The sequence below is a fragment of the Vigna unguiculata genome, chromosome 3 (genome assembly GCF_037176805.1).
Source record: "Vigna unguiculata cultivar grain cowpea cultivar isolate G323 ecotype 2 chromosome 3, ASM3717680v1, whole genome shotgun sequence".
Taxonomy (NCBI): domain Eukaryota; kingdom Viridiplantae; phylum Streptophyta; class Magnoliopsida; order Fabales; family Fabaceae; genus Vigna; species Vigna unguiculata.
The window spans coordinates 62301019-62322081 of NC_140794.1; the positions used below are offsets into that span (position 1 = coordinate 62301019).

At 32.6% G+C, this 21063-nt stretch overlaps 1 protein-coding gene and 1 long non-coding RNA gene across 12 annotated transcripts; one reads left to right on the forward strand and one right to left on the reverse strand.

Annotated features, from left to right (window-relative positions):
- Window positions 1–1605: 1605 nt before the first annotated feature.
- Window positions 1606–20211, reverse strand: DRS1 (DROUGHT SENSITIVE 1). Of its 11 annotated transcripts, none has more exons than XM_085671723.1 (8): window positions 19581–20211; window positions 10802–19488; window positions 10585–10724; window positions 3970–4085; window positions 3348–3876; window positions 2648–3054; window positions 2282–2380; window positions 1606–1992 (listed from the first exon to the last, which is right to left on the reverse strand). In XM_085671723.1, exons 2-8 carry the CDS (start codon window positions 10863–10865, stop codon window positions 1779–1781), a joined length of 1569 nt encoding a protein of 522 aa, XP_085527849.1. In that variant the 5' UTR covers window positions 10866–19488; window positions 19581–20211; the 3' UTR covers window positions 1606–1778. The 11 variants fall into 11 exon arrangements, with proteins under 11 accessions (XP_085527849.1, XP_085527844.1, XP_085527847.1 ...); XM_085671718.1 differs by having other exon boundaries at window positions 10802–17392; window positions 17457–20211; XM_085671721.1 differs by having other exon boundaries at window positions 10802–15252; window positions 15380–20211.
- Window positions 7835–8123, forward strand: LOC146887996 (uncharacterized). Its single transcript, XR_014994094.1, has 2 exons — window positions 7835–7942; window positions 8037–8123. It is a non-coding gene; the product is annotated as an uncharacterized LOC146887996 (long non-coding RNA).
- Window positions 20212–21063: the final 852 nt, after the last annotated feature.

Genomic DNA, 21063 nt, shown 5'->3' on the forward strand with positions numbered 1-21063 from the left:
GTCATGTAAAAATACAATTTCTTTTAGATGTCATAAATACAACTTAAAGTATTATTAAGGCTATGTTGTTCGTTTGAGAAAGATGAATTTAAGGAAGAGTGTGAGGATGGATTTATGTAGATTTGTGTAGATAAATATATTTTTTTGAATGGATTTAGAGAGTAAAATAAATAGATCTAAAGATGAATTTTGTGAGAATAAATGAATGATTTGAGTGATGTGATAAATTAAAAAAAAAGTTATAATAAATAAAATTTGAAAATTACCAAACTACCCTTTTGATAAAAATAAAATTAAATAATTTTTAAATAAATAAAAATATGAAATTTTAATAATATTTTAATTTTTATTATTAATTATTATATACGTATCTTATTAATAACAATTATATATATTATTAATTATTATGTTATATATACATATTTATAATTATTAATTATTATATAGATATATTATTAATGACAAGTATATAAATGAGAATAAAAAGAAATACATGTAAGGAGTAAATCAGTAAAATGTAGTTTTATTCCTCCAAATCTGTTCATAAATAAGGAAATGAAGTTTTCATTACATTTGAAAAATCCATCGTTTCAAATCACAATATTTCACCGCAATCGAACACAAATATAATTAAAAGTTCATCACTCTCAAATATGCTCATTATTCAAATCAGTTGAACCAAACATAGCCTTTTAAGAGTTGAGTTACATTTCAAGTATTAGATAATGGAGGATTGAGAAAACGTCTTGGCATTCGTGCTAGTCATTCACTCTAGGGAATTTTGTTACCATTTCTGGTTACATAGGGTGGAATAATGAAACAGACACAATGGATAGTCTTTTGCATGCAAATCAAGAGGAAGCTACTAATATTAATGTATTATTGATTTTCATGTTATTGGATTAAGAATTAACCATAATATCGAGCGAATACTTAGAGAGAATAAAATAAATGCTTATATTTTTCCATAAAATAGAGTTTGAATTTACATGTTGAACTAGAACTAAACACAATTTTTTTAGTTTGATTCATGATTGAATATGGACTTATCTCAAAACTTATCAAAAGTATTAAATCTTAGGTTTTTGTAGAGATGGAGTTCATTCTAAAAGTTCAAATTAAATGAGTTTTTCTGTTAAGCCAGATTCATTACAAATCACAATTCGAATTAAATCACATCTGGTTTTGTAATGACATTATAAGATTTCATGTAAGACATCTCATTTTCTCATCTTTGTCATTGCTAGGTTTTAACAAGCTAAAAGGTTTTTCAATGGTGTACAAGGATTTACTAGAAGGTTTAGACACAAAGCTTGTGATATCCTACTGTAATATGTGAGAATTAGATCTTGAATCTGTAAGGCTAAATCTTGTTAATTTTCATGCTAGACAATTGGTTGAGGGGATTAAAAGGTATCCACCCTTTAATGAATTTTGTTAAAATAATACGTGGAAGAGCTTAATTTTCTGTTCCTATTCAAATGTGGCATTGGAAAGTTAAAAAAAGATTAGGATAAATCTTAGTTTATCTTCATTCAAATAAATTTTCTCCATAAAACTATCCTTAACTAACTAATTTTTATATATAACTATAACCCAAGAGTATAACACAATCCACAAACCATGACTAATTATGGCCTGGCAAAAGAACAAAGCACATGAAATCATGTCTACTCAATTATAGCTCATAACTGATAATATACGACCTAAAACAATCTACAATCAGAAAATGTAGTAGTTCCATACCATACACAAGAGAAATCATGTTAAATAACATCCTAGCGTGATGTCCATACATAAAGCTGCCCTCCACTTGTAGCTCCTACAAGCATCCCAACCTCATAACAGTTTATATCGAATCTGCAAGGAATGGCTGACATGTGTGGGCTCTCTAACGTCATAACTATTTTCCTTTGAACTGCTGAGACCACATCAACCCCTCTATTCATATTTCCAATGAAGAGATATTTGTCATCCCAACCCCATTTCGCTCTGCAACAGTAAGATCACGCTCACAAAAGTTAGCCTTTTCAGAATAAATAGGCAATTTATAAGGTATATCAAGTTTAAAGTGGCATCACAAATTCGTATTACACACATGTTTCAGTTCATGCCAAATAAAAATTCCTCTCTGCGTGCTAAGAGTTTAAGCGTATTTGAAATGTAAAAACCAGCTCTAAAGAGTTTGAAATACCAGGGTTTGATTTGGAAAAAAACTTTTGCATAATTGAAAATGAGAAGCATGATTAGTTAACCTTCACATACTTCCCAGATACCATACCTGAATGTAGAAAGCCATCTGCCAGTCTGATTAAAATGAGAAATAAGAGCCGTATCCTCCAAGTTAACTCCACTGTGAATACCAATAGTGTTGTCCAAGCTGCATCAAGGGAAGAGATTATATTAACCTCCGGCCAAAATCACAATTACATAAACACCAGGTTCGATACAATTGGATAAAGAAAAAATTGGTATCAAATTGACATGTGCTTCTAAAGTTAGTACAACAGCAACAATAGTCTTTTTCCACTAGGTAAGATAGAGAGTAGTGTACTGAAAATAAAAGATTGCACGATTAAGAACACACAACATAGCACATTTTCAGTATCGAAAAGTCGTAATTTATTTAATGGAACAAACTCCATACCTTGTAGTTGCAAGGCTACTTCCAGAAGGAGAGAAGTAAGCAGATTGGACAGATCTTTTGTGGGTAAATGTCCTCAAGGCTGTGAGATCCTTCCTATTAGTATATCTCAAATCCCAGGTGCAGGCAGTTGCATCAGAGGAACTAGTAGCTACAATGTGAGGGTTTTGACAGTTGAAATCTATGGTGTTAATCCTACTGTTATGCAAATCCCAGTGCGACGAACGTTTTCCCACCCTGTTATCCCAAATAGTCAAACCTCCAGAACCCTCGGCAAGATATAGGCAGTTTGTGTCATTCGGTGGTTGAGAAAGAGCATATATTTTTTCATCACTCTCAAACACCAGATCAAAGATTTCCTTCTCAGCATCCATTAGCCGAAGAACTCCATCATAACAACTTGTGTATATCTGCATATAAAACAAATGACAACATCAGACAATCCTACAAAAGAGTAAGATGTAAATCGTATGAAGTGATTAGAGTGGAAAAGGGGTGAGGACAGTATACATCTGAAATAAAAACATGCCACAGAAACACTGTTAAAATGCATTATATGTTCATGGCAATTGCGAAAAGAAAACAAATATACAATAAGAGAGTTTGAGTCTCAAGTCAACCAATAACGGGTAGAGTTACAAAACAAACTTAACAAATATACAATAATTGTTGCAAAATGAGACAGATCAATACATCACGGTACCTTGGAACAACAATGCGGTTGAATCAAAATCCCAGAAATGGGAGCATTATGAGGACGGTATAAATGAACCTCGCTTTCTCCCATATTCCAAAACCCAATATTCCCAAACTTGTTACCCGCGGCAATCATGTTGACACTACTTGAAGGGAAAAACCTGACATTGGTTATCCTTCCAGAAACAACCCGCGCAATATTCTCGGGATCCAAAGACAGAGATTTCAATTCAAGGGAGCCCCCCACATCCCCTTTTGGAACATTGCCATCTTGGGCCATACCCATCAGCGATTCAATGAAGGAACTATCAGAGTGAGCACTTTCACGAGCATTGGCCATGGAAAGGGGACCCAAACTTACGACGGAAGGTGGATCTTCTTTGGAGGGAGCGGTGGGGGCGACGGAATCTCCGTCAAGACCTTCAAAATCTGGTGGAATACCCCTGGTTCGCAGGGAGCGCCTGACTCTGATGACAATTGGGGTTTCGGTTTTAGGTTTCTTTTCCAATTTCACGCGGGTGGATTTGGCTTCAACTCTGAGGATTTCAAGAAACACAGTAAGTCACAGAAATTGAACCCTTTGATCATTGGGAAGTGAAATAAGAGAGAGAAGAGGGAAGAGTGAGTACCTTTGACGCTTGAAATTGGAGAGTTGGGTGGCTCTGGAATGGAGTTTGAGGGCTGCCATCATCTCATCGTTGCGGCGAATGTTCTCGAGTCGCTTGAGCTCGTAGTCGGTGAGTTTCTGTGGCTCCATTGAAGAGAGAGAAAGTTAGGGATTTAGTTTTCAAATCACTCTTTTGTATTTCTTCCCTTTACTGTTACAGTTTCTTTATATATAGAGGAGAGAGATTTTGGCGCCAACTCATTTTGGCGGGAAAGTATACCGTGTAATAAATAAATAGTTTATTACATTTGTTTGTGTTTGAGTTAGTAGTAATGTGGCTTCTCAGTTTCAAAATTCAAACCCATTTTATTAATTTTGTTTCAAATTTAACTAATACTCCAAATTGAATCAGATTAATATGTGCTAATTGGTTTTATTCATGGGATATGTGACTGTCATTTTTCATCAACTTTAACTAATCGAATGTGTGTGAACTTTTATATTATTAATTATTATGCTTCAAATTTTAAATATAAGTACATGTTTTCACAACTTTTATTATTATTATTATTTAGTTTATATGAATCAATAGCATTAAAATAAATTGTTGATCAGATTATATATAAATTTTAAATAAATAATATGCACTGTTTTCATATATAATTTTATACTCAATTCGTATGAATAGGACTAACTTATTGTAAGGAACAAAAATTAATTAAAGGGTAAAAACTGTAATTAAGAATGGAGCTTGAATATTTTTATTAATAGAAGTCAAACCTTTAACCGCATCATCAATTAATAAGTTATGTTCACGTGACATTTAAGTACTCAAAATAAATATTTATTCGGTTAAAATTGTTAGAATATGAACAAATTATTATTCTTAGTTGTTTGTAAATCATTATTCTTAGTTGTTTGTGTGAAAATAATGTTTTATGATGTATAGACAGATATTTTGTGTTAATGACTTGTAATCTAAGTAAGAGAAGCTAATATTTTGACTTTAATAGACATTTAGTCTTTACTGTTCAATTTAATCTTTATTTTGGTGTTTAATTAGATCATAATTTTCATTAATTTAATATTTTTTCCTAATGATATTTAAATAATTAACAATACATGTTACCTATCGATTCCTAAAAATATGAAATATGAGTTTTTACCTTGTGCATAATTAAAAATGATAATCATCATGTTGAAAACAATGATACTTAAACAGTTAATTTTGAGCTTCAATTTTAAGTTTTTGAATTTAAATGTAGTTTTTAAAATTTATAGAACAATATTTTCATAATCTAATACTATATACAATTCTAATACTATATATTACTATATATTAAGAATTAACAAATGAAAACTTTTTTAATAAAATAATAATTTTGCAAAACAAGATTTCAAATTTCTATTGTCACAATAAAAAAACACTGATGTGTCAACCATTCAAAATTTTGAGATTCAAAAAAAAATCAATAATCAATACACAAAACTATCTCTTTCTCACCATTCAATCACAATTTCAAAATCAATCTCTCTTTCTTTCTCTCACACTCCATCTCACTTCCTCTCTTGTTCACTCTCACCGTCTCAAACTTCTTTTCTGTTGAAGATAGAAGATTTTCTTCTTTTGTGCAATATTTTATTCTTCTTCTTCTTCTCCTTGATGTGTGTAAGTATTTTCCTCTGTTGAACACATTCACTTTCTTCTCTTAGAAGCTTTTCTTCTACGAGATATATGTATTTTTTTCTAAATTTTGATTTTATTGAATGACTACATTCGTCTATTCTCTTTAAGCTTTTCTTCTTCTACTAGAGTTCTTTCTTCTACAAAAGTATGTATTCTTCCTCTACCAAAGTTTTTTTTACAAGAAATATGTATTTTTTTTCTTCTAGAGTTCTTGTACAAGATATCTGTATTTTTCTATGATTTTTTTCTCTGAAATTTTCGATTTGTACTTATTGAACCCATTCACTTTCTTTTCTCATAAGCTTTTCTTCTACAAGAGGTATGCAGTTTTCGATGGTTTTATTCTCTAATAAAAGTTTTGAGATTTATTCGACAAGATATATGTATTTTTTTTATTTTTTTCTCTGAAATTTTCGATTTGTACTTATTGAACCCATTCACTTTCTTTTCTCATAAGCTTTTCTTCTACAAGAGGCAGTTTTCGATAGTTTTATTCTCTAATAAAAGTTTTGAGATTTATTTGACAAGATATATGTATTTTTTTTGAGTTTTTTTTTCTTTGATGAAAGTTTCGATTTTTATTGAATGAGCACCTTCATTTTTTTCTCTAAAAGCTTTTCTTCTTTTACTTCTACTAGAGTTCTTCTACAAAAGTTATGTATTTTTTCTTTTTTTCTTTGATGAAAGTTTTGATTTTTATTAAATAAACACCTTTTTTTTTCTTCTTTTGAAGCTATTTTTCTTCTACAAGATATATGTATTTTTCTATAATTTTCTTCTTATGAAAGTTTCAATTTTTTTCTTTGATTAAAGTTTGGATTTTTACTAAACGAACACATTCATATTCTTTTCTCAAAGCTTTTCTTCTTTTATGTGCTACAACATGATTTCGTCTTTTCTATTCAAATTAAAAAATATATTATGTTGTGATCATTCAATAAAACTCATAGAAAAATCAAAACTTCAATTTGAGTGACAAAAATCCATAGTAAAATACATATATCTCGTAGAAGAAAAGCTTTTAAGAGAAGAATTCAACAGAGGAAAGTACTTACATACACATCAAAGAGAAGACAAAGAAAATATTGGATAGGAAAAGAAAACCTTTTGTCTTCGACATAGAAAAGTTTGAGACAATGAGTGTATGAAAGAGGAAGTGAGATAAAGTGTAAGAGGAAGAAAGAGAGATTGATTTTAAAATTATGATTGAATGATTAACAAAATATGATTTCGTGTATCAATTATTGATTTTTTTTTAACTTCAAAATTCTGAATGATTGACACATCAGTGTTTCTTCTGATTATGAAGACAAAAATTTGAAATCTTGTTTTACAAATATATTATTTTATTAAAAAAATTTCGTTTATTAGTTCTCGATTGTATATAAATAGTATTAGATTCATTATGTACTCCCATAGAACCCATAAATCCAATATTACTACTTTTTAAAAAATGAGTGGAAACCTAAATCCTCATCCCATTCATCCGTTTTGGTTGGTGAGAAGCTTTTCTAATATCATCCCATTCACCGTGAGAAGCTTTTCTAATAAGAGGTAGTTTTTTTTATCCGATTTGGGATTAGAAATCCAATTATGCAGGGTTTTTGAAATATATTCCTTCTGGAATATACATTTCGTATTTCCATATCATTTCAGAATAGATGTTTATTTTGAAAGCATATATATCAGTATGCAACAAATGTTATAATGGGCAGAGTTATAACTAGGATGAGAGGTTGTTGAAAAAGCCAAGGTGAAGGCAGATAACTGCAAAAAGGAATAATGCATATCTAATGGCTAATATGGAATGAGTTACAAGAATGATGATCATTAAACCCTTATTTGCTACTTAATCATACTAATTATAAACATGTGACATGTAGATTATAAAAATTTAACTGTAATTTTTATGATGATTTTATAATTTACATAGTATAACACAAAAGTATTTGTTAGGATGGAAAATATTTGAAATTGGTCATTCAAGCAGTAACTTTATCATATTTAATTATGATTTATTGCCTTTTTACTCTATAAATTGTGAACAAGAATGACAAAAATATCCAAGAATATATATAGATAAAATACACAACGAATAGTTAAGTACTCACAAAACGGATAATTTTCATTTTACAAATTGGTTTGTAGTGATTCACTTAAGACAAAAAAAAAAACTCTACTAATTTTGGACACAAGTATGCCCGTCTAGCTCAGTTGATAAATTGTAGAGCGTAAGGCTCTTAATCTTGTGGTGGTTGTGGGTTTGAACTCTACAGTAGACGTTTTGTTTTTGAATCTTTGAATAGAGGTTTGATAGATTTAGACAACGATTTGTTTTTGAATCTTTGAATAGAGGTTTGATAGATTTGGACAACGTTTTGTTTTTGAATCTTTGAATAGAGGTTTGATAGATTTAGACAAAAAAGGTGAAGAGATTTTAAGTTTACCCTACCTACTAGTGAAAAAAAAAATTAGGTAAAAAAAAGAAAGGCAGCTTCAATGTCCTACCATAATGTTCACCAATATGCATAAAACCACCAATCTTTCAGTGTGATAGCATTATTTACGCATTATTTACTGCATGCAAGTCTCCCTCACTATTGCTTTAATTCTAGTGAACAGACTCAACCTCGCAAAAAAATAAAAAAGATACAACAACCAACTTCAATAACTACATCATGAAGAATGAATGAACACGTACAAACCTTTTTGACGTTGTATTCCCTAATGCATAACCTTGTCTACTTGTATTCCCATATGCATCACCCTGTTGTCCAGCCTTAATAAACTTTTTCTTTTCAGGAATGATCCATGTCATTCTCATATTCAACATAGCAACAAATGACTTTAGAATTTGCACATGCTCCATAACAACTTCCATGCCTCCAAAGAATCCACTCACATTTTATTTTTAACATTTTCATTAACGTGGAACCACCACACCAGGTCATAAACCTCAAGAAACACAATGTTGATAACATTTATCAGAGCCTATCACCAACAACTAGAGGGAACATATCAGATCTCAAAATGAAATTGTTTTTTTTTTTCACTTGATAGTAACACAAAAGTTGAACAAAGTCAATAATATTGATGTCACACCTATTATCTCAAGTAACAAGAGTATTTCTTAGTTTTGTAGGTGTTGTCCATCAATAACAATAATACAATATTAAATGCATTCAACAATTTAATTATACTTATGCATTCAACAACTCCTCTCACTAACAAATGAGAATATAAGATTAATTTGATGAGTTTAATAAGAAAGGTAAGAGAAGTTGTGACAAATACTAAAAATTAACATTGTCTATAAAAATAAAATAAAATTAGCTGATGCATTTCAACTTTAGACCCTCTTAGTGATCTTTGGTTTGCATATCATTGTACAGTTACTTTATTGTTATCACATTGTCGTGATTGTTTTCTTTTAGAATAAGGAATATGTTTACTAACTTCACGAGATTGTTGTACAATATGCACGGGGAACATCTGTATTTCAACAAAATACAAGAATAAAATCAGCATTTGAAAATACCTCTATATTCCAACAGAATATTTGACAATCATATCCCATATTTCAAACCGTTGGTACTTGGACAATCCTAATCCAAAAAAACCAGACCTACGCTGTCAAAACAACGATCAAGAATGATAGCTAGACAAAACGAGCATACATCAACACAATGATGTTTTTTCATACTTGTACATACTCCAAATGAGAGCTAAATAAAAGGTGGAACCTCAGATGAAATTAGGTTATCATGAGCTACTGCCGTTTATTCCAGAAGAATTTGTCTACAAAGGATATCCAATTAGAATAGGATATACCGGTAGATCATATAAAAAATATTATTTAATACTAAAAGGTAACTTCAAAGTTTCAGGGTAACAAAGTTGTCTCATACAGATCCAACTTTAGAAACTTAATGCCTTAAGATTGGATCAATTCCTGATAAACAACAAGGAAATACCTGACAGCTTACCAACCAACCCAAAACTCACAGAAGATAACAAGTCCAGAATGACCCCATAAAACCAAGGTAGCCTTAGTCGCTCCTAATAATAAATTAAGATCGGTCATCCCGCGCTATCATATATCATAAGCCGTTTTAAACTCTTCCAGTTCAATCAACACCTGGATTTGGTAGAGAAATAGAATATTTAACAAAGAAAATTATTTTATCCGGAGTTGTTAGCCGTTCTAATTCGTTATATCACTACAAGAATCCATCCTGAAATTAACATATTCTTCTCCAAAACTCTAATATCGCTCTTGCTTGTGAATGGAAAGATATGGAAAACCAAGAAGCAAACCATCAAATCAAAGACTAAAGCCCAACAGCACTTGTCCCATGCTCATCCTACAATGCCTTTCATAAACCCAGAACTCGTAAAATAGTAACAAACAAATCCTCCAAAAATGTCAGTTTGTGGTAACTGTTACCAACTCCCACACTTAAGGCATACACCATCAATACAAACAAGATCAGAACCAAACCAATAAGTTCAGCCAGTTAAAAATTAATGCAGAAGAACACAACAATGTAAAGGTAAATAAAAACCTTTAGCTTCACAGATTGCAGTATTTCAACACACCATTTGCACATCTACACCACAATTCATTGCTTGGCTTCCATGTAAAGTCCATGTGTAAAGTCCATGAATTCAAGCAAAGTATAATCAACTGGGTAGACAATGAAGGACCTGGACGATAAGATGAATTCGTGAATTCAAGAATTAAAAAACTATAAGAGAAATTTCCATAACAGGCTCAATGATCATAATGTTCAGTGATCAAGTACCGCTCATGCTCAGACCACAATGACTGATACAAGTACCTCCCTATAGCCAAAAAAAGAGACTACAGCCATTCCATATCGTAGAAAAATAGTGAATGGAAGCATAATAAAACGAGAGAGTACTACCATTCCAAACAGAGCCATTTACCTTCACACTATTCAACCAAGGAGAGAGACTACGGCCATTCCAACAAAAATCTACGGCCATTGCCTCCACGACCATAGAAAGTCTAGTCTTCACTGCAAAACTGGCCATTGCCTCCACGACCATAGAAAGTCTAGTCTTCACTGCAAAACAAGCCAAAGATCCAACAGTACAAATCCCAAAGCCGGGCATAATCATAGTGCGTGTTTACAAGAACTACCATTCCACAAGTTTAGCCAGAAGAATAACCAATGGTACAAATCCCGAAGCCCCCTCATAATCATAGTGCGTGTTTACAAGAACTATCACTCCACAAGTTTAGCCAGAAGAATAACCGCAAAGGAAATAATGAATGCAAAGATAATAAAACTTAAAGTTTCCCTGAATCTCCTCCCCTGTTTCCCAAACCTGCACCCACATATCTATAAGCAAATTAACAAACTTTTGGGATTAAAAAAATCAACATGTGACTAAGATTGAGAAATATAGTCAGCATAAGATCTGAAAGGAATAAATAGGGCTGTATGATATGTTGGAGTAGTGAATAGTGCAACATATTTAAGATCCAGTACTAAACTCCCTTCTAAGTTTTTAAATGCTCTATTTTAGGTTTTTAACTCTTCAACCGGGCAAATGAAAACTCAGACTCGAAGACATGCTAACAAGAAAAGAACATAAACATGTAGCAACCAAGATCAGATTCAAACAAACAAGTTTAGCCAATTAAGAATTAATCCAGAAAACACAGCACTGTACCAGTAAATGAAAACCCTTAGCCTCACAGTCCACAGATTTTCCATGCACCATTTGCACATCTACGCAATAACAGTATTGTTCCTGACTGATTGACTGATACATGTACCTTCCGACAACCAATTCCAGAGACTAGAGCCATTTCAAATCGACCACATAAGAACAATAGTGAATGCAAACGTAATAAAAGGAGAGAGACTACAACCAATGAGAGACTACTGCCATTCCAAACAATAATCTCCCGCCGTTGCCTCCACAACAGACATCCATAGCAAGCAACTCTTTCGCTGCAAAACGAGTCAAAGACACAACTTTTGAAATGCAAACGAGTCAAAGGCACAACTTTTGAAATGCCAAACCCTTTCATACTCATACAGTGAATGTTTCCAAGAACTCCCACTCAAAAAAGAAAATAATTAATGAAAAGATAATAGAACCAAAAGTTTCCCCGGATCTCCATCCATTCCTTCCAAAATCCGTCCCCTATATCCTTCCAAAAGCTTTTGAGATTGAACAAAACCATAAGGGACTAAGATTGATCAATATAGCCAGCCTCCACATCCTATCACAAATAGAGAGACCCAACCAGAAAGGCGTTGTGATGTTGAGTAAACCCCAATCACAGAACATATTTCAAACTAGTACGTACACTGTTGGTACTTGGAAATATCCTAATCCAAAAAACCCAGAAGACTTCTGACTCTGCTCAGAACTGCTGTCAAAACAACAATCAAGAATTGAGGAAACCATCCAATCAAACGAGATCTACAGGGTTCTACATATGCTGGATATTGCTCCTTTAAAAAAGGTCTTTTGGTCAAAGAAAGAATCAGAGATTCATTGGATTATCAAGCCAAATTATATGTATAAATATATACCTAGAAAACAAGTAAAACCCCTAAAGAGGCTCTCTCTAATCAATTTTACGACAAATTTTTGTTCTAGGATAAAAAAACTAATTAAATCCTTTTTCTTTTACCAAATCGCTCTTTTTGATTTTGAAAAAATATCTTCATCAATATAAGAACAACAAACCTTGTCAATAACGCTCATCCCAAAATGCCATTCATAAATTCAGAACTAATAAAAAAATAGCAGACAAATCCTCCTCAAATGTCAGTTTTGTGGTGCCCGTGACAAACTCCCACATTGTCGGCATACCACCATCAACACAACCAAGATCAGAATCAAACTAACAAGATCAGAATCAAACTAACAAGATTAGCCAGTTAAAAATTGAATCAGAAGAGCACAACAAAATGACGGTAAATAAAACCTTTAGCTTCACATATCACAGAACTTCAATGGACATTTTGCACATCTACACCACACTTCATTGCGCTTGGCTTCATAGGAGATAATAAATTCAATAATTATAAAACCAACCGAGAGATTCCCATAACAGACTCGATGATCATCATGTTTAGTGATCAAGTACCTTCCTACAACCAATAAGAAAGGCTACAGCCATTCCAAATCAAGCGCATAAGAAAAGTAGTTAATGGAAACGCAACAACACGAGACGCACAATTATACATCTTCCCACTATTCAACCATTAAGAGAGACCAGTCGTTCCAAACAAAAATCTACCTCCATTGCGTCAATCACCAACCAGACATCCAATTTAAGTATAGTCATCACTGAAAAACGAGTTAAAGGCCAAACAATACAAATACCAATGCCTCTTATATACATATAGTGTCTGTAACCACTCCACAAATGTAGACAGAAGAATACTTCAGAGAAATAATGAATGCAAAGATAATATAAACCTAAAGTTTGCCTGGATCTTCCTTCACAGCTTCCAAAACCTATGCCCACGTATGTATTAGCACAAGTTTTCAGATTGAACAAAATCAGCAAGGGCCTAAGATTGAGTAAAATAGTCTGCAACAACATAGCATCTGGTTCCCACATCCTATCACATGCTAATAATAGGCTAACAATACAAGAAACAAATCCAAAATACCAGAGAAATATATAGAGAGCAAACTCAGATATTAGGTTCCATGTCGTAATCCTGACTGAAGATTTTTTATACGCAATCAGCAAAAGAAATCTTAAAGGCTAAGCAGCGTGTGCTGAAAAGGGATGAATGCAATCATTTCAACCAACTCTTGGATTTATTAAGAAACAAAGTAACGTCCAATAATCTACCGTCATAGTGTCAATGACCCAACATACATTCACAGTAAGTCTTCACTGCAAAAAAAGAATAGAAGATAATCAAATCAAATCAAAAGAGTCAAAAGTCTAAACAACACAATGGACTATGGCTCTTACTACATAATTGCATAGAAAATAATGAATGTAAAGATAACAAAACCTAAAATTCACAACAGGCACCAAGATTTTTAGATTTTTAAGTGTTTAAATTTTTAAATCCTCAAGTGGCAAATGAAAATAAAGGCAACATATTATTGATAGTCTGAAATACATTTGAAATACAAGGCAAAATTCATTTGTCAATGCTGCAAACAAAAAACCACAAAATGAAGTTTCGAAATCAAATTGTCCAATGCTCTTAATATTTAGTAAAATGAAGTAAAAACTCTAAGAAACTTACTTAAATTTTGCTACACCTAAGAAAATAAATAAATAAATCAGCACTACAAAACTAAAGATCAATAATATCTCCTTTCAATATTCAATTGCATCATTTAAAAGGGTCAAATTTCACGATAAATCCTGAACTCATGAAAGCTAAGAGAAACCCAAATTACTTAGAAATGTGCAAGAGTCCAAAAGAAAAAAGAAAAAGAAATTGGAAACATATGTGGCAATAGAGAGAGAAGCAAGAGAGCACTCACAACACGAGAAACAGAAACCTTAATGGCCATTATACAACGATCATAAAAATTTTACAAAAACTACTGCAATATCCTTTGTTATGGAAAGGGATTAACGCAATCAATTCAATGAACACCCGAATTAGGTAGACAAATAGAATAATTAAAAAAGAAAATTATTTTATCCAAAGTAGTTAGGAATTCTAATTCATTATATCATTTCTTGAAGAAACGTTTTCCAGCTCAACTGAAATTAACAAATTCTCCTCCAAAACGCCTACATCGCTCCCAGCCCAATTCAAACAATTGCAGAAAACAATGAATAGAAAGGTTTTGAAAAATTATAAAAAGAGTCAAAGATCTCAATTACAAAAAGTTATTGAGAGAGACGACACCAAAGATCATAGAATTTACACCTACCATTTGCACCCCTTGCACCCACTTCAAATCCTAGTTTCCTTGTAAAGCCCAGGAATTCAAGAAAACAAAAATCAGTCTGGGAAGAAGTTGAAAGACCTAGATAAAAGATAAGATGAGTTACAATAATTGAAAAACCGATGGAGAAGTTTCCATAACAGGCTCGCTGACCATATTGTTCAGCAATCAAGTACTGCTCTCGCATAGACAATCACCATCACTGACAAATGTACCTTCTTACAAACAATAAGATAGACTACCTTGATCACATAAAACAGTAGTAAATGAAAACTTAATAAAACATTTAGTAATAATAATAATCTACACCTACTGCCTACACGATCCAATAGACATCCTCTTCACAGCAACACGAGTAGAACATAATAAGTCCAACAACACAAATGTCAAAGCCTCTCAATCATATAGTGCCTACATGCAAGATCTACCATTCCACAAGTTTAGCCTAAAGAATAACAGAAAAGAAAATATTGAAAGCAAAGATAATAAAACTATGTTCAGTTGTATTGCTCTTGCTTAGACAAACATCATGGCTTACACATGTACCTTCCTACAACAAATATGAGAGACTACACCCATTCCAACTCGAACACGTAAGAAATAGTAAATTGAATCATAATAAAACATAAAGCTTCCTAGTAAGTTAAATAATCTAGAGTTGTTGGCTGCACAACCCAATAGACATCCTCTTTGCTGCAACAACAGTAGAAAAAGATAATTAAAATCATCAGTATCACCTGTTGCAACGAGACAAATGTCAATGCCTCTCACTCATACAATGAAAATAATAAATGAAAAATAATTAAACCTAAGTTTTTACCAGATCCCATACACTGTTTCCAAAAGTTGTCCACCACCCACCATTTGCACTCCCTGCACCCATTTCATTTCTTAGTTTTCCTGTAAAGCCCAAAGCCCATGAATTTAAGAAACGTAAAGCCCACAAATTTAACAAACTACAATCAATCAACGTAAAAGAGAAAGGACATAAATGATAAGATGAATAAACAAATTCAAGAATTAGAAAAACCAATTGAGAAATTTCCTTTACAGGCTTGATGATCATAATGTTATGTGATCAAGTATTGCATTTGCTTAGACAAACATCATTACTGACACATGTACATGTACCTGCGACCACCAATAAAAGAAACTACAACCATTCGAAAACGAGCTCAAAAGAATTATAATAAATGGAACGTAATCAAACTTAAAGCTTTGTAGCAAGTTCAAAAATTTACAACTTTTGCCTCCCCAATCCAACAGACATCCTCATTGCTGCAACACGACTAGAAGAAGACAATCAACATAAACAGAGTCAACAGTCAAACAACAGACATGTCAAAGCCTCTCACTCATATAGTGCGTATTTATAGCATATCTTACTACACAAGTTTAGCTTGAAGAACGACGACAACAAAATAATGAATGCAAAGACAATGAAACTAAAGGTTTCACCAAATGTCCATCCACTCTGTTTCTAAAACCTGCAAACCACCCTCTATTTGCATACCTTGCACACACTTCATCTCTTAGTTTCCCTGAAATGCCAATGAATTCAAGAAAAATATAATCAATCCGAGTAAAAGATGAAAGATCTAGACAATAAGATGGATAACAAATTCAAGAATTAAGAGATCAGTGGAGAAATTCCCATAACAGGAAGATTGAGTACTGCTCTTGCTTAGACAAAGGCCACGGCTGACACATGTACTTTCCTAGAACAAATGAGAGAGACTACAACCATTCCACTCGAGCACTTAAGAAAAATAAGAAATGGTATCGTATTAAAACATAAAAAAGCTCCGTAGTAAGTTAAATAATCAACAACTAGTAATAAGTTAAATAATCAACAGCTATTCGTAAGTTAAATAATCAAGAGCTATTCGCTCCACGACCCAATAGACATCCTCCTCACAGCAACACGTGTAGAAAATGATAATTAAAATCAACAAAGTCAACTATGCAAAAAAAGATCATTGAAATCAACAAAGTCAAGTCTTGTCAAAGCCTATAACTCATACAGTTTATAGTTACAAGATCTCCCACTCCAGAAGGTTAACATGATGAAAAACGACCCAATAGACATCCTCTTCGCAGCAACAAGTGTAGAAAATGATAATTAAAATCAACAAAGTTTATAGTTACAAGATCTTCCACTCCTGAAAGTTAACATGATGAAAACGGCAATGAAAACAGTGAATGCAAACGGGATGCCGATCCAAAACCTTCCCACCACCCACCATTTGCACAACCTGCACCCACATCATTTCTTAATTTTCCTGTAAAGCCCAAAGCCCACAAATTTAAGAAACGTAAAGCCCACGAATTTCAGAAACTAAAATCAATCAGGGTAGAAGAGGAAGGACATAGACGGTAAGATGAATAAACAAATTCAAGAATTAGAAAAATTAATAGAGAAATTTCCTTAATATGCTTGATGATCTTGATGATCATGATGTTATGCGATCAAGTATTGCAATTGCTTAGACAAATACCATGGCTGACACATGTACCTGCCAACAACCAATATGAGGGACTATAGCCATTCAAACTCCAGCACACAAGAATGACAATAAATGGAGACGTAATCAAATATAAAGCTTTGAAGTAAGTTCAATAATTTATAGCTGTTCCTCCATGATCCAACAGACATCCTCATTGCTGCAACACGACTAAAAGAGGACAACCAACATAAACAGAGTCAATAGTCGAAAAACTCCCATGTCAAAGCCTCTCACTCATATAGTGCCTATTTATAAGATATACCACTGCACAAGTTTAGCATGAAGAACAACGACAAAGAAAATAATGAATGCAAAGATAATGAGACCTAAAGTTTCAACGGATCTCCATCATCTCCATCAAGAAAATAATGAATGCAAAGATAATGAGACCTAAAGTTTCAACGGATCTCCATCATCTCCATCCAATGTTTCCGAAACCTACGAACCACCCACTATTTGAACACCATGCACCCACTTCATTTCTTAGTTTCCAAAACCTGCCAACCACCCTCTATTTGCATATCTTGCACCCACTTCATTTCTTAGTTTCACTGTCGCATCCTCTGTTTACAAGATCACCCATTCCACAAGTATGCCATGAAGAATAACGACAATGAAAATACTGCATACAAAGATAATAAAACCTAAAGATTCACCGGGTCTCCATCAAACTGTTTCTGAGACCTGCCCACCACCATTTGCACACTCCGCACCCACTTCATTTCTTAGTTTCCCTGTAAAGCCCATGAATTCAAGAAAACTAATCAAACTAGGTAGAAGATGAAGGACCTAGATGATAAGATCAATAAACAAAATTAATAATTAAAGAAACCCAATGGACAAATTTCCAAAACCAGCTCGACAATCATAATGTTCAATGATAAAGTATTGCTCTTGCTTAAACAAACACCATGGCTGACACATGTGCAATCCTACAGTCAATAAGAGAAACTACAACCATTCTAACTGAAGCACACATAAGAAAAATAGTAAATTGAATCGTGAGAACCGTGATAAAAAATAAAGCTTTGTAATAAGTTCAATAATCTACAGTTATTGCCTCCACAATGAAATAAACATCATTTTCACTGCTACACTAGTAGAAGAAGATAATCAAAATGAAGAGCCAACCGCCCAACAACAAAATGACAAAGTTTCTCACTCATATAGCGAGTATTTACAAGATCTCCCCACTCCACAAGTTTTGCCTGACCTAAAGTTTCAGGGGATCTCCATTCACTGTTCCCAAAACATGACCACCACCACCACCCATCATTTGCACACTATGCATCCACTTCATTTTGTAGTTTCCCTATACAGCCCATGAATTTAAGAAAACTATAATTAATCTGGGTAAAAGATGAAGGACCTAGACAATAAGATGGATAAACAAATAAACTTTCTAAAAAACCAATAAAGAAATTTTCTGAAGAGGCTCGATGATCATAATTTCAACTATGAAGAATGACTCCTCCTTCGACTAATACAATGGCTGACCATGTACCTTCCTACGATCAATAAGAGAAACAATAGTCATTTCAACTCCGAACACATAAGAGAGCTACTAAATGAAAACCCAATAAAACATAAAGCTTTGCAGTAAGTTCAATAATTTACAGCTATTGCATCCATGATCCACTAGACATCCTCTTAACTGCAAGAGGAGTTGAAGATAATCAAAATAACAGTCAAACAGCATATATGAAATGGCCACCATATTTTATCCTCTTATCCTTTTTTTTTCACTATGAATCCCGTACTACATATATGAAATTAGAAATTCAAATCACTAAGAAATGACAAAAAAAAAAAAAACAATAAAATGACCAAAAATCTGAAAGAAATTATTTAAGAGAAGTTTCCATTTAATCATCTAGTTGCCAGACAAATCCTCCCCAATTTATTGTGCCTCCAATAGTCTGATAGTGCATACAGAAAGCCACACTGCAAGGTCAGCAATGAATCCAACCAAACTGCAGAGACATCTTCGCTATTAATATATGCTCAATGAGACAAATGTTACACTAAACAAATCCCCAAACATTGCTGCGGAAAAACAAGATCAGGTTCAAAGAAATTAAATAATAGAAATGAAACTCATCCAAGAAATTATATTACCTTGGATATTGTATTATTATTTAATCCTCAACTGCTAATGTGCTGAAAAGGAATTAACACAATTGCAGATCACACCTAGATTTGACAGATTTCAAAAATCAAATAAGAACTATATTCACATTTATAGTTTTTCAAAAATCCGAGGAACAAATCACAATTCAATCCTCATGTTTGGTAATCAAGTCGAGAGAAAGAAGATAAGAGAGAACATTCATCGAGAAATTAGGATATTGAGAGCTACAGCGGTCAAAACTCGATTCTACATCCTCAGCCGCCAAAAGAAATCTCAGAGATTCGGGACATACTGCAAAGGAATAAACATAAACAACAAATCTGATAGGTTCCGAAATCAGAATGTCTTAAGAAAACATAAGTGTAACAAATCCTAATACTTACATGATCTCCTACACCACACATCCATACACTGTCCTGTACACACCCAAAATTCAAAAAAACGATAACGGGTCTTAATTCCGGATGTTACAAAATCATTCCAAATACCACTGCAGATAAGCACATCATGGTTCAATCCTACATTCGATGATCAATACCAAAAAGCTTATATTATAACAGAAAGGAGGCACAAAGAACACTTAGGTTATGCTGAGCCCTTGCTGTTCTGAACTATTATGCTTTCCATATCATCCATATGCAAAAGAAATGTCAAAGAAAAGGCGACAAAGAAAAGGCGATCACTAGGTGTAAAGAAAATACGCAAAAAATCCAAAACTCGACATTATCAGAAAAAGAATTATCTTCAGAATTTGCGTATAATTATTGTTCTTCAATCCAACAATCCGACAAAGACACTGATAATGCTTGCGTTCTTTAATCCGACAAAAACACATTCATTCCGACAAGAACAAATTGATCGATCGTAAATTCGAAAACCCTGAAAAAACTTGATCGAGGAGGGAACCACAATACCCAAAGCCATTCACGACAATCATCGAAACAAGAAACAAATAACATGTATGTCAGACAGAATATGCCAGAAGGAACTTTGGCACTGCAATAACTACGAGGGCAGTGGAATATATATAGAAAGGGAAAGTCAACATTGGCCGCTGAGATTACGCGGTGGGAGGAGATTTACACGGTTATGATGCAATTAATATTTTGGTCCTTATCTTATCTTTTGGGTTAATTATAAAGAAAAATATTTTTTCCACAATTTTTTTTGAAAAACTTAACAAAGTTTCTAAAAATATAATTAAAATAGATTTATTTTTTATTTTTTAATTAAAATAAAATAATAAATTAATATTTTTTTACTTAAATAGGAAAATTTGTCTTAAAAACATTGTTAATCTATCGTAACTCTAATTATAAATAGCTGTTAACCGAGTTATAACAGAACAAAACATTTTAATTTATTTTAAGGTACTATCTCTACGATTAACTAAAAAACCATTTTACTCATTTAATTTTATTAACTGAACATTTATCAATATTTGCTTTTATTGTGATTTTGTTAATAATTTTTTCCGTTAAATATATTTATAATTTTTAAATTAAATAATGGAATTAATCTTTTTGACCACATAAAATATTTTCTCTGTATGTTTATTTTATCTAATAATATAGTTAATAAAAATAATTATTATTTAAAACTATTGTTATAAATACTACTCATGAGTGCAATATATCTTAATACATTACCGTAAAATTTAATTATTATTATATTAAAATAAGACAAAAGAAAATCTAGAAAGTAGGAAAAAAAAAACCCGAAGGATTTAAGGAAGGTTTGATGTTCTTCTAATTCTAACAACTCTCACTATCCACACACAGCCTTCAATAGGTTTGCAACTTTCCTTCTCACCCTCTCCTTAACAGTAGAATCCCTCTAACAAAATCACTATGTTTTCATCACTTT